The sequence below is a fragment of the Herpailurus yagouaroundi genome, unplaced genomic scaffold (genome assembly GCF_014898765.1).
Source record: "Herpailurus yagouaroundi ecotype Mexico unplaced genomic scaffold, PumYag 202, whole genome shotgun sequence".
Classification (NCBI taxonomy): Eukaryota; Metazoa; Chordata; class Mammalia; order Carnivora; family Felidae; genus Herpailurus; species Herpailurus yagouaroundi.
Window position 1 is genome coordinate 712,932 of NW_024412433.1, and position 13,148 is coordinate 726,079.

The 13,148-nt window shown below is 53.2% G+C and overlaps 1 protein-coding gene across 6 annotated transcripts in view; it reads right to left on the reverse strand.

Moving 5' to 3' along the window:
* The window catches only part of SNED1 (sushi, nidogen and EGF like domains 1), an 89,840-nt gene that overhangs the window by 47,203 nt on the left and 29,489 nt on the right, over positions 1 to 13,148 (reverse strand). For all 6 annotated transcript variants that reach the window (XM_040450406.1, XM_040450408.1, XM_040450407.1 and 3 more), the window contains 4 exons: positions 10,691 to 10,816; positions 10,337 to 10,450; positions 8,407 to 8,520; positions 8,189 to 8,302 (listed from right to left, as the gene is read on the reverse strand). In XM_040450406.1, coding sequence (XP_040306340.1) covers positions 8,189 to 8,302; positions 8,407 to 8,520; positions 10,337 to 10,450; positions 10,691 to 10,816 — 468 coding nt within the window. The remainder of the gene's footprint in view (positions 1 to 8,188; positions 8,303 to 8,406; positions 8,521 to 10,336; positions 10,451 to 10,690; positions 10,817 to 13,148) is intronic.

Sequence of the window (13,148 nt, forward strand, 5' to 3'; positions counted from 1 at the left end):
TGCTCAGGTCTCAGGTCTCAGATTTGAGTCTGAGGCTCACTTTCTGGAAACTGCTTTCTAGCTGCCTGTCACCGTCTGAGCCCCCTCTGTGGGGAGCAGAAGGGGAAGCAAGAGTAAGCGCCCCATGGCGTGCACAGCTAAGGCCAGAGGCTCTAAACAAATGTCTCCAATCACACATTTCTGTTAGTAACATGGTTGGGATTTTCCACATACAGTGTTTGTCGATTTCTAGTTTAACTACTGTAATCAGAGAACACAGTCCTTTCCAACTGACTGAACTTTATTTTTCTTTAATTTTTGTTTCAATTTTAGTTGACAAGCAGTGCAATATTTGTTTCAGGAGTAGAACCTACTGATTCATCCCTTGCATACAACACCCAGTGCTTATTCAAGTGCCCTCCTTAGTACCCATCTGCCATCTAGCCCGCTCCCCACCCATCTCCTTCCATCAGCCCTCAGTTTGTTCTCTGTCGTCAAGAGTCTGTTGTGGTTTGTTTCCCTCTCTTCTCTTCCCCCCTCTTCCTGTACATTCATCTGTTTTGTTTCTTAAATTCCAGATGAGTGAAATCACTTGGTATTTGTCTTTCTCTGATTGACTTATTTCACTCAGCGCGATACACTCTCGCTCCATCCGTGTCTTTGCAAATGGCAAAATTTCCTTCTTTTTGATGGCTGAGTAATATTCCATTGTCTACATATACCGTATCTTCTTTACCTAGTCATCAGTTGATGGACATTTGGGCTCTCTCCATAGCTTGGATATTGTTGATAGTGCCGCTGTAAACATTGGGGTACATGTGCCCCTTCCAATCAGCATTTTGTATCCTTTGGGCAAATACCTAGTAGTGCGATTGCTGGATTATGGGGTGAGATTTATTTTGTGTCCTACGGGATGGTCTGTCATAGTGAGTGCTCCATGAGCACTTGGAAAGGATGTGGGGGTTTGTAAATGTCACTTAGGTCAGGTGGTCCGATGGTGCTATTCACATCTTTGAGGTCCATACTGATTTCTGTGAATCACTGAGAGTGGCGTATTGGAGCCACCCCGGTAGTTATGGATCTATTTCTCCTTGCTTTCGCTTCCTTTGTCGTGATACGTATTCAGCGTTCACGGGTGCAAGTACATTACAGATGCTCTGCCTTTTTGATGGGTTGACACCTTTGGCATAAAAGAGCCATCTGTCTCCGGCAGTATTCCTTACTCTAGAGTTTAATCTGTTTGATATGGAGATAGCCACCCCAGCTTCTCTTGATCAGTGTTTGCCAACCTGTTGCTTTTCGTTGTTTACATGTTTGATTTCTTCATGTGGTTCAGAATTTATCTTTTAAGTAACATATGGTACAGTTGGCTTTTGCTCAATGTCGACTTTTAACACACGTACGGATCTGTGTTGCCCCCACCACAATGAGGACACTGAGCACTCCGTCATCTCAAGTGCTTCCTTGTTCTATCTTTTCAGGGTCACAGACTCCCTCCCTTCCTGAGCCCCTGGCGACTACTGATCTGTTCATCACCACAGTTTTGTCTAAGAATGAGAGAAGTGGAAGATTACGTATGAACAGTATGTGATCTTTTGAGACTGGCATCTTTCACTCAGCATCAGGCCTCCAAGATCTGTCTCAGTTGTATGATCAGCAATCATGTATTCCATGAACGGGGAAGGACATTTGGATTCCTAGGTTTTTGTGATTATAAATAGACATGCTATGAACATTTGTGTATTTTGTGTGAACATAGTTGTTATTTCTTTAGGGTTAATCGCTAGGAATGGGATTGCTGGGTCATATTATAAGTGCACGTTTAACTTTATGAAACACTGCGAGGCTGTTTCCACAGTGGCTAAACCATTTGGCATCACCACCCAACATACGCAGGAGTTCCTATAGTTCTGTGTCCTCACCAGTCAGCACTTTTTCTCGTAGCCATTCTGATAGCTTTGTGGTGGTACCTCATCGTGGCTTTAATTTGCAATTCACCAATGGCTAATGATAATGACAGATCACCACGTTTGTTCATGTGCTTCTTTGCCTTCTGGGCATCCTTTATGGTTAAATGTCTTGTTCAGGTCTTTTGCCCATTTTATGATTGGTTGGCTGTTTGGTCACAGTTGAGCATGGAGAGTTCTTTATGTGTTCCAGACACCACTCCTTTGTCAGACAGGACTTCTTGAAGCATGCAGCTTGTCTCCTCATTCTCTGGACCGTGTCTTTCACAGAGAAGTGTTTTTCATTCTGATGAAGACCACTGTTTCTGTCTTTCTCTGCTGGGATACGCTTTTGCTGTCTTACCTAAGAACCTTCATCTAACCCTAGGTCACAGAGATTTTCGTCCTATGTTTTCTTCTAGGAATATAATGGTTTCAGGTTTTCCATTCAGGTCTATGATTCATTCTGACCTAATCTTGTATAAGGTGTGAGGTTGAAGCTGAAGTTCATTTTTTGCACAAGAATGTCTAATTGTTCTGATACCGTGTGTTGAAAAGATAATCCTTTCTCCACTGAATTGCTTTCATACCTTTTAAAAAACTTGGCCATATATGTGTGGGTCTTCTTCTGGATCCTGTCTTCCATTCCAGGGATGTATGTGTCAATCCCTTTGCCAATACCACAGGGTCTTAATCACTGTAGCTTTATAGTTAAGTCTTAACACTAGGTAGTGTGATTCTTCAACATTTATTCTTTTCCAAAATTGTTTTGGCTGTCTTAATTCCTTTGTCTTTTCATATAAATTTTAGGACCAGCTTATGCATAGCTACAAAACTCTGCTGAGACTTTGGTTGGAATCATGTTAAATCTATAGATCACCTTGGGGAGGACTGACATATTTACTATGTTGAGTCTCCCAATCCACGAACATGGGATGTCCCTCCATTTCCTTAGATCTTCAGTTTCTCTCACCAGAATTTTGTGGTGTTCAGCATACAAGTCCTGTGCGTGTTTTGTCAGATTTATGCCTAAGTCTTTCAATTTGGGAGGAGCTATTATAAATGGTATTGTTTTTAACATGTTCGATCAGATTGCCCAACTTAAGGAGCTCTGGAATTCAGAAGTGGTTATGGGGTTGCTGAACCCAGATCCCCCTCTCTGCAATCTCCCCATAGTTCCCAGTGTTCTGGGGCGACCCCTGAGTCCTCTGGCAAGAAATCTGGGGCTTTTATTGACCCCATTCTGCTACTTCCATCCTGTGAGTGCGCTCTCAAGTCTGGGCCAAGTGGTGGGTGGACAGAGAAAAATAAAAGCAACGCAAGTTGCCCATCCTCGTGGAGTCATAGGACCTCCAGGTGGAGAGGAAGTTTCCTCCTGTCAGTTTGGACCCCTGAGGGATCCCGCCCCCACCCATTGCTGCTGTTGTTGGCTCTGCTTCTCGTGCCCGACTAGTGCCTACTCCTGGAGCTCTTTCTGTCCATCTGATGCTCATTTGTGGCCCGGGAGATGCTTTGAGTCCAGGCAGGGGAGGCACCAGAGGGAAAAAATGGTAAATTCACCACTGGTTCTGTGGTGCTTCGAAGCTGGGTCCTCTTCCCCAGTCCGCCTGCTATTATTTATTTTTCCGAGTCCTCAGAGAGCTACTCCACGCATTCTGTCCAGGATTTATGGCTGCATCCAGTGGGAGAAACAGGGCACAGCATGCTTACTCCATCTTACCCAAAACCAGAAACCCACTCCACTACTTTCAAATTATCTGTGTCTTTATATTTATAGTAGGTTTCTTGTAGACAGTATCTAGTCGGGTCTTGCTTTTCAATTCAGTTTTACAACATCTGCTTTTTAAGTGGTGTGTGTACCCATGTCACATGTTAACAGAACTAGCAGTATGATCAAACCTGCCATCGTGCTGGTGGTTGTGACTCGTTCCATGTATTTCTTACTCCTTTTTTTCTTCTTTCCTGCCTTCTGGATTGAGTATTTTTAGGATTCCGTTTTATTTCCACCACTGTTTTATTTATTTATTTTTTAAGTTTATTTATTTTGAGGGGGGAGAGGCAGAGAGAGAGAGGGAGAGAGAGAGAATCCCAAGGAGGGTCTGCACAGGCAGAAATGTTAAAGGAAATTGCTTAGATTAAAGAAAAATGGTACCAGATGAACATCCGGATCTACACAAATGAATGAAGGGCTCTGGAAACGCTAACTGTGTGGGTAAATGTACAAGCATACCTCGTTTTACTGGGCTTCACTGATACTGTGTTCTTTACAAATTGAAGGTTTGTAGCAACCCTGCACCAAGCAAGTCCCTGGGGCCCATTTTTCTAATCGCATTTGTTCACTTTATGTCTCTGTGCCACATTTTGGTAAGTTTGCGGTATTTCAAAATTTTAAATTGCGATTATATTTGTTATGGTGACCTGTGATCAGTGCTTATAACTCACTAAAAGCTCAGATGATGGTTACCATTTTTTAGCAAAGTAGGTTTTTTAAAAAATATTTTTAATGTTTATTTATTTTTGAGAGAGAGAGAGACAGAGCGTGAGCAAGGGAGAGACAGAGAGAGAGGGAGACAAATAATCCGAAGCAGGCTCCAGGCTCTGAGCTGTCAGCACAGAGCCCGACGTGGGGCTCGAACCCACAAACTGCGAGATCATGACCTGAGCCAAAGTCAGATGCTTAACCGACTGAACCCCCCAGGCACCCCTAGCAAAGTAGTTTTTAATCAAGGTGTGTATATTTTCTTAGATGTGATGCTGTTACACACTTAATAGACTGCAGTGTAATGTTAACATAACTTTTATAGGCACTGGGAAACCAGAAAATTCATTTGACTCCCTTTATTGCCATATCCATGTTATTATAGTGGTCTGGAACTGAACCCACGGTATCTCCAAGGTATAATTGTAAAATACTTCTCTTCTTTTTAATCTCTTCAAAGATAATTTTAACACAGAAAATAAAAGTATGTTTTGGGCTTTGTAGCATTTATAGAAATAAATGTATGACCTTAATAGCTTAAAGCAGAGTGTGCAAGCTTTTCCTGAGAAGCACCAGATACTAGTATTTTTGGCTTTAAGAGCCATGTGACCACAGATATTCAACTTGCCAGTGTAATGCAAAAGCAGCCAGCCATAGACATCCATGAATGAATGGGCGTGGCTGTGTTCCAATAAAACTTTATTTTTTAAAATGGGTGGCAGGCGGGGTGCCTACGTGGCTCAGTCGCTTAAACATCTGACTCTTGGTTTTGGCTCAGGTCATGATCTTGCGGTTCATGAGTTTGAGCCCTGTGTCGGGCTCCATGCTGACCCCGCAGAGCCCGCTTGGGATTCTCTCTCTTCCCCCGGACCTCTCTCCCCTTCTCTGCCCCTCCCCACCTCTTTCAAAATAAATAAATAAACTTAAAAAAAAAACAACCCATTTCTTATAGATCAGATACGCCGGTGCTGAATAATTCTGTTTTTGCTGTCTGACAGATCTTTACTTCACGTTTGAGAGACAGTTTTTCTGTGTATACACTGCTAGGGGGACGGCCCGCTGTCTTGAGGCTGGCACTGCTTCCGATGAGAAGTCTTTACCATTCTGGTTTCTCTTTGTCCTGTGTCTGGTCTTTTTCCTCTGGCTGCATTTCAGATTTTCTCTGTTACTTGTTCTCAGCAATTTGATTATGATGTGCTTTGTGTGATTTTCTTCATGCTTTTCTTGGATACGTGGGTTTTGATTTTCATCCATCTTAGAAAATACGTGGCTATTATTTCCTCAATCTTTTCCTGTGCCCCTGCAGCCCCTTCGTCTTCCTGGGCCCCGCGTGTGTAGACCCTAAACTGCCTGGTGTGTGTCACACGGGTCACTGAAGACTCGGCCTCGGTCGCAGTCTCTCTCCTTCCTGTGCTGCCTGTTGGGTCGTTTCTTCCAGTGCACGGATCTTCCCTTCTGCAGGGTCTAACCTGTGGTTAATATGTCCAGTGTGTTTTTAATACAGAGATTTTACGTTTTGTATCTCTAGAAGTTCTTTGTATCTTCTTCTCACTGTGTCTTTTCCCCTCCACAGCCTTGAGCATACAGAGCATGTTCACAGGAGACGATGAAACGTGCACATCTGCTAATTTCATCGTCTGTGCCGTCTGTTCCTGTTGATCCATTTTCCTTCTGGCTGTGGGTCATAGTATTCTTTTTTTTCTAATTTATTTAATTAACAATTTTTTAAATGTTTATTTATCTTTGAGAGAGAAAGACAAAGCGCGAGCAGGGGAGGGACAGTAGGAGAGAGGGGGATGCAGAATCCGAAGCAGGCTCCAGGCTCCGAGCTGTCAGCACAGAGCCCGACGTGGGGCTCGAACTCACGAACCGAGAGATCCTGACCTGAGCCGAAGTCAGAGGCTCAACCGGCTGAGCCTGTGGGTCATATATTCTTGATGCTTAGTATGCCTGGTAGTTTTTGGCTGGGCATTTTGGGGTCCTGGATTCTGTTACATTCCTTTAAGGAGTATAGGATTTGATTCTGGCATGTGGTTAAACTAGTGATTGGTTTGAGCCTTTCAGACTTTCTTTCAGTGTTTGTTAGGACAGGTCAGATTAGCCTTTACTCCAGCATCTATGTATCCACACCAGCAAGATGATCCCCACCGACGACCCTCCTCAGCGTTGGCCCTGGCTGTGAAGAGCTCTCTGCACCCTGGCTGTAGAGAAGCGGGTCATCCTGAGCCTTCTGGAGTTCCAAGGACCGTGTGACTCACACTTCTGGGGGTTCCTTCCCGGCCTGTGGACCTCACCCCACCTGGACTGTGCTGAGCAGAGTCGGGGTCCCCTCTGCTCATCCTCAGAGCTGCTTCTCACATCTCCTCCAACCTCCTGTTTAGTAGCTCCGTCCCTTGTGGAGTTCTCCCCACAGACTGCAACCACCAAACTCGAGTCCCAGTCTCCGAGACTCCGAGACTCCGGGGAACCGCTGGAGCCTGGATCCCTTGCTGCAAGGGGCCGGGCGGCTTCCTGCAGGCAGACTCGGGGCAGTCGTGGGGTGTACTGCACTTCAGTCCCTCCTCGCAGGGGAACAGTCCCAGGACGTCTGTTGTCCAGAGGCCAAAAATAGTTGTTTCGTGTATCTTGTCCGGTTTTCCAGTCGTGGACGGTGAGGGAAATTCCCTTGGCCGGAAGCAGAAGAGTGGATACTGTTTTGTAAAATTACCTCCACCTTTTGGTCACCTCCCTGTTGAATCTGATTAGGACGTGAAGGCTGGCATCTTGCAGCGTGACCGATGAGCGTACATTAGGGATGGAGGTGTCGGTTCTGTCCTTCCTCGTTATTTGCTTGTATTTGCGTTATTCTTCCCATACCGAATGTGGTTTCTTTGCGAAATCTTTTAAAATCAGTAATCTGTTTTCTGACATGAGTTTAGTTAAATACACAGATATTTAGATAATAATCTGGGCAAGGTGAGCTGGGACCCCTCACAGTGATTTTGAGCAACCAGACAGATAGGATTGCTGCCCTCCCCTCCTCCCCTCTGCGCTGCAGAGCCTCACCCTGTCCTCAGGATGTGGCCCGTCCTATGTGTGGCCGTCTGACCAGAGACTGATGGAGGGCATAGCATCCACCTACATCTTAAACTTGTGGGCAAAATGTCATTTCCTTCTTAAGTTTTTAGACTCCAAGGAAACCTGACAAGCTTGTCTTGGGCCCCCTGGGGAGCAGCTGCCCATGCCGTGCACACTGCGCTCGTTGGCACAGTGGCCGAGCAAGACCTTTGGAGGTCAGAGCAATGTCAGACGCTGACAGCCTGGATTTATTCTGTGGGTTGTAAAATCTGGTTGTTTTTTACATTGATCTACCAAGTCGTAATCAGCATTTAAAACAATGGGAAATAGAAACCAGCAAATTCATCACATGTAGTAAAGATCAGTTTTCTTTCTGACTCCCGTCGCCCATTCCCTTGCACGGTGAGCGGTCTGGAGTCGGAAAGAAGGATGTGAAAAAGCCAAGAATCTCCTGAGCTGGAGGAGGGGCCTTGAGGGTGTGGCCCTCTTTCCCTGCATGTTACAGATGGACATGGGGACTGGAGAGGACCCCGCACGGCACGTGGGCGGCAGAGTCGGGGCCACAACGGCAGCTCTGGGGACAGGCTGGCACAGGCAGGCTGGGGAGGTGACCCTCCCCACCCCAGACCGCAGTGGAGCCGATCTGGACAGTGAGGTAAAGGGGCCGGGTGCCCGCGCTGGACCGCCGTCGCTGTGGGGCCCGGGGGCTGTGGGCACGTGCCCTTACCTGTCTCGCAGCGAGGTCCCGCGAACGGCTCTGAGCACAGGCAGGTGAAATTCCCCACGAGGTCCACACACGAGCCTCCGTTCAGGCACGGGCCCGAGGCACATTCGTCCACATCTGCGGGCAGAGGAGGTGGGAGCTTGCTCGAGCCAGCCTTTGGCTCCCTGGCACCTGGTCTGGCCGGGCGGGAGCCTCTCCCTTCCCCCGGGCAGGCCACTCACCCGTCTCGCAGGCCGTGCCCGTGTAGCCGGCCTGGCACAGGCACACCGCCGAGCCGCTCTCCGCCTGGCACCGGCCGCCGTTCTCACACTCTCTGGTGTCACATGGAGACAGTGCTGCACGTGCAGAGGGGGGAAGGTGTCGGACCCCTCGCTGTGGCCGCGGGGGCGGGGGGGAGTCCCGTGGAGCCCCACTCTGCAGGCGGCTCTGGAGGGTGTTGGCTGTGGGGGGCCTGGCCCGGACGGTCCCCACCCATCGGCCTCGAGCTCGTCTGCGCCGGGGTTGTGGCAGCAGATCTGGGGTGGAAGGAGGCTGTGCGCGCTGGTGGGGGGCGCAGGGGTGACCGGGCCCAGGTTCCACCCTCCCTGTGGTTGTTCTTCTCAGTTGCCAGCACAGAGTGGGATTCTGGGGCACTGGCTGGAGGGGTTCCTCTGGGCCAGAGCCTTGAAGGGGTGCAGCGGGCAGGGAGAATGGCCCTTAGGGGAAGGGGCGAGGGGGGGGAGGAGGCATGTCTTGCCGCAGGGCTGGGCGCAGAGGCTGTCAGCCCCCACCAGGTGGGGGTGAGCCGAGGTGGCGCCTGTTCCTGGCCACCTCCACCCAGCATGCTGACCTCTCAGACTCCCTGGTGGCTGCTGGCCCCTGAGCTCTGGTGGCTGAGCCGGGGGTGGGGGGGACACTGCCTTCCCTCAGCCATGACACATGTGCTGATGACAGCGCATTCCCCAAACGACTCAGTGTGGGCGCCAAATGCATCGGGAGCACGTGGCCCTCCCGGGCCTCGTGGGGGACAGTGGGAGGAAGGAGACGGCGGTGTGGAGGGGCTCTGCTGGCTGACGGCACCAGATGACCCCCGTCTCCCGGACCCTGACTCCACCAGAGAGCAGGGCTGGGCACCCGTGGGGAGGGGAGGCTCATGGTGAACAGCACAGGTGTCCCTGTCTGGACGCTGCTGGGTGTCCCTGCTGTCGTGTGCCCTGGTGGCTGAGGTGGGTCCTGAGACCAGCGAGCGTCGGTGGGGACCTGGGACTCGTCGGTGTCACCGTCTTGGCCGTGAGGAATCTGAGGCACGGGGCCACCGGCTCCAGCCCCAGGCCCTCCGAGGGGCCTCCCTGGGCCCAGACACGTGTATGTGCACTGGAGTCACAGACCTTGAAACATTCCTTGTGGCTATAAGTCTCCCTGAAAAATGGATCTTCTTCTATAGGGGAATGGGTGTGTGGTCCAGCCCAGGAGCGTTAGGGATCACGGTGCTTTGATCTTAAGAGGCTCTTTTTCTTGGGCTCCCCTAGCAGCTTCCCACAGTGAGACTGGGGGTGGAAGTGGGGGCCCCGCTTCCGGCACCAGGTAGGCAAAGGGCCAGGGAGAAGGGACCCCAGAGAGGTGCTGGAGGAAGGGCAGGGGGTGGTGTTTGGAAGGAGGGAGGCAGGTGGGGTGCAGCAACAAGGAGGTCTCAAGAAGGACCCCAACCCTCGCCTGTGAGACCTGGGGGCCTCCCCTTCTGTTGGGGGCTGTTGGGGTTTGGGGTCCTGGGGGTACAGAGAGGAAGAGGGTGGGGAGTTGTGCCCTTCTGCACCCCACAGCTGGCCTGTCTGACCTCAGGAGGCCCCACATTCGCCCCAAGCCAGTCCAGAGCTGAGAGGCAAGTGATGGTGTGTAGCACCTGGGGCGGCCCTCGTGCAGGCCCTGTGGCCCGGCTGGAACCGGGCACCGACTGCTCCAACGTGTCATCCCTGGTGTGCGCACCAGGGCCCAGGAGGCGCTCTGGATTTGCCTCTCGAGTCTCCGCCCCTGCCCCCACGAGCCTCGGGGCTGCCCGAGTCTACCGCCGAGCCCTCCGCGGATGCCGACCCGGTGCCCCCACCGGGCTGACCACGTGTCCCTGGCCGGGCAGGACCACTCGGGGTGCCCTGCAGCCGCTGGCGTTCCTCTCACCTGTCTCACAGGTGGGCCCCCCGAAGCCGGCTGGGCATCGGCAGCTGAAGCTGTTGATGCCGTGTGTGCAGGTCCCGCCGTTCTGACATGGATGGGAAGCACATTCGTTAACATCTGAAAAACAGGGCCGGCTGGGGCCTCAGTGGACGAAGCCAGGTTGGGGAGACTCTGCCCGGATGCCCTCCCGGCCTCGCTTCAGGGGGGGTCGGCTCAGACGGGGCAGCCGTAGCCCCGCCTGCCGTGCTCTCTGTCAGGGAGCCTCTGTGTGGTCCCCCTCCATCGCCCACACTGTGGGGACAGACACCCTGACCTTGGGCTCTTGGAGCCCCTGGCTATGCTGCAGTGCAAACTCACCCAGGTGACACCGCCTCCCGGTGAAGCCTGAGAGGCAGGAGCAGCTGTAGGAGGGGTTGCCCGTGATGCAGTCGTCAATGCACTTGCCGCCGTTGAGGCAGGGACGCAGGGCCAGGCACACGGAGGCTGTGGACACAGGAGGGAGCCGAGCCGTCCCTTCCCTCCCCTGACCCAAAGGGCCCGTCTCTGCAGGATCACCGGTGGTCTGCTGGCCACCCAGCATCCACGATTCACTTCCCAGGTCTCCCAGGGTGCCCAGTGCACCTGCCGTCTGTCCTGCTGACATTTAGATTCCTACGCTGTGACTCTGGCTTTCCCTGGAGGCCAGGCTTTCCCCGAATCCTTTAAGCCCACAGCACTTCCTATCTCTTTAATGCATCAACTTGTCTGAGGAACTAACAAGGTGCAAGACCCAAGGGTGCCTAGCGACACAGGAAGGTGTGCGGGCCTGAGTGAGCCTGATGAGAAGGACGTCTGCAGGTGTGGATGAGGGGGCCCCACCCCTGTGGGAGCCAGAGGTGGTGGGCGGGGGTCCCTCGGGCCTTTCTGAGGGGATGCAGTCTGCTCCCAGGGCCGCCCCGATAGTTACGGAAACGCACGCCCAGCTGCCCTCCGGGTCTCCCCGCGTGAAACAGGAGGGCCACACTCAGGGCTGTTGAAGTCAGGGTTTCGCACATCATGGCCTCCTGGCCAGGGGGTCTCCAGCGGTCCCCGAGGGCCACCCGACCCCATGCCTGGGCCTCGCAGGACGTGCAGCCCACAGAGCTCAGCTCGGGGGGCCATACCCCTCTGGAGAAGTAGGGCCACTGAAATCTGCGATGAAGAAGCGCAGCTTGGCATGTAACTAGAGCACCCCCAGGTCTCGGATCTCCTGTTACTAGGAGGGCCCCGGGAGATCTGGCGTGGTATGAAGGAGAGCAAGCGGGGGACACTCCCGGAAGGACCTCGTGGCCCAGAACACCGTCAGAGCTAAGGGTATCTTTCGGACGGCCCCCGCCCCTCACCCGTACCCCTCCTCCGTTCACTCGGTCACACTGTCACTCTGCCGGCCGTTGTGTGGTGGCTGTGTCCACCAGCCGTTTCTGGACCGGCCTTCCTCAGGAGTGAGCCTTCCAACGGTGGAGGCGCTGCCTCTCGCGTGTGAACTGACCCTCCCGTCCCGGCACGGCCCGTGTGTAGGCAACCCGGACTGACACGCACGGGCTCCCTCTCCTGGGCCCGCAGCGTGGCCGCGGGGAAGCAAGGGGGCTCCTGTGGGCCTCTGTGCACACTAGTTTGGAAGGCCCAGCCCTGCCTCCACCGTCTACTCCCCCAGGAGCCTGGGATCGTGGAGAGAAGCACGTCACCGTGGGAAAAGGATCCCCGAGGGACTGGCCAGACCCTCTTCTGAAGATCATTTCTCAGGGTCACAGCCTGCAGCCTTGGTGGGGAGCATGGGCCTGGCCACAGCTAGACACACGCCTGCTCTCACACCTGCTCCCCGACTCGCGTCCACGCCGCACCGCTCACGGCAGCCCACACCTGCACCCGTACTTTGATCCCTAACCACAGCCTAAGCCCCTGGCTACTGGTGGGTGACAAGCAACAGACCTCCCTGCCATCAGAGACACAGCGGTGTCCCCACCCCGGAAACACCACCGCCCAGAGCCCAGATGTGCAGAGTAGGCCGCGGGCTTGGCCTGGCCCGCCCTGGGGCTGCAGGAGGGCTTGCGTTCTTGGGTGCCCCGCTTGCCACTTTGGGGAAGGGGCAAAATTATTGGCTCCTGGGCTCCCTGGCCTGTGGGTTCCCCATCCTCTGAGCTCAGGCTCTGGCTGGGGCCTATTTGGTGTTCCAGTGAGTGGGTGGGCTCGGCTTCCCCAGGCATCTCTCACCGGGGCACCATCCTCAGGCCTTGGTGAGTCTTCCTGCCCGCTGGGGCGCACACCCGCCCTCCCCGGCTCCTGCCCCCGTCCCTGCAAAGTGCGCGCCTGTTGCCCTGGAAGGTCTGGGTGGGATCCACCCGCGCTGGGTTCGCTCGCCGAGCTACGGGGTTGGGAGAAGTGGGAAGAGGGTCCTCTCTGTGGCCTCGGTCTCCTTGTGGGTGGGAGGGGAGTCCGCGAAGGCGGTCCCCACGTGGGCGTCATTGTGGCCTCAGCCTTTGCAGGCCTGTGGTTAGTCCTCCCCTCAGAGTGGCCACATCAATCATTTACACACCCTCTCCATTTCTAAGCACGTTCCAGGAAAGTCTGCACCTCGGCCAGCGCCACACAGGGGAAGGGGCTGGGACAAATCCTTCCTCGGCCAGTCCCGACTGTCTGCCCTAAGATGGACCCTACCCGCCACCCCACCCCGTCTGATGCGTGGTCATTGCCTGAAGGCCCCCTGGGTGTCGGGGCGATCCCTCTGGTCAGGCAGATGTGGGGGGTGTGAAACAGGCAGCAAATCCCACCAAGCATCAGGTCCTTGGCAAACATGGGG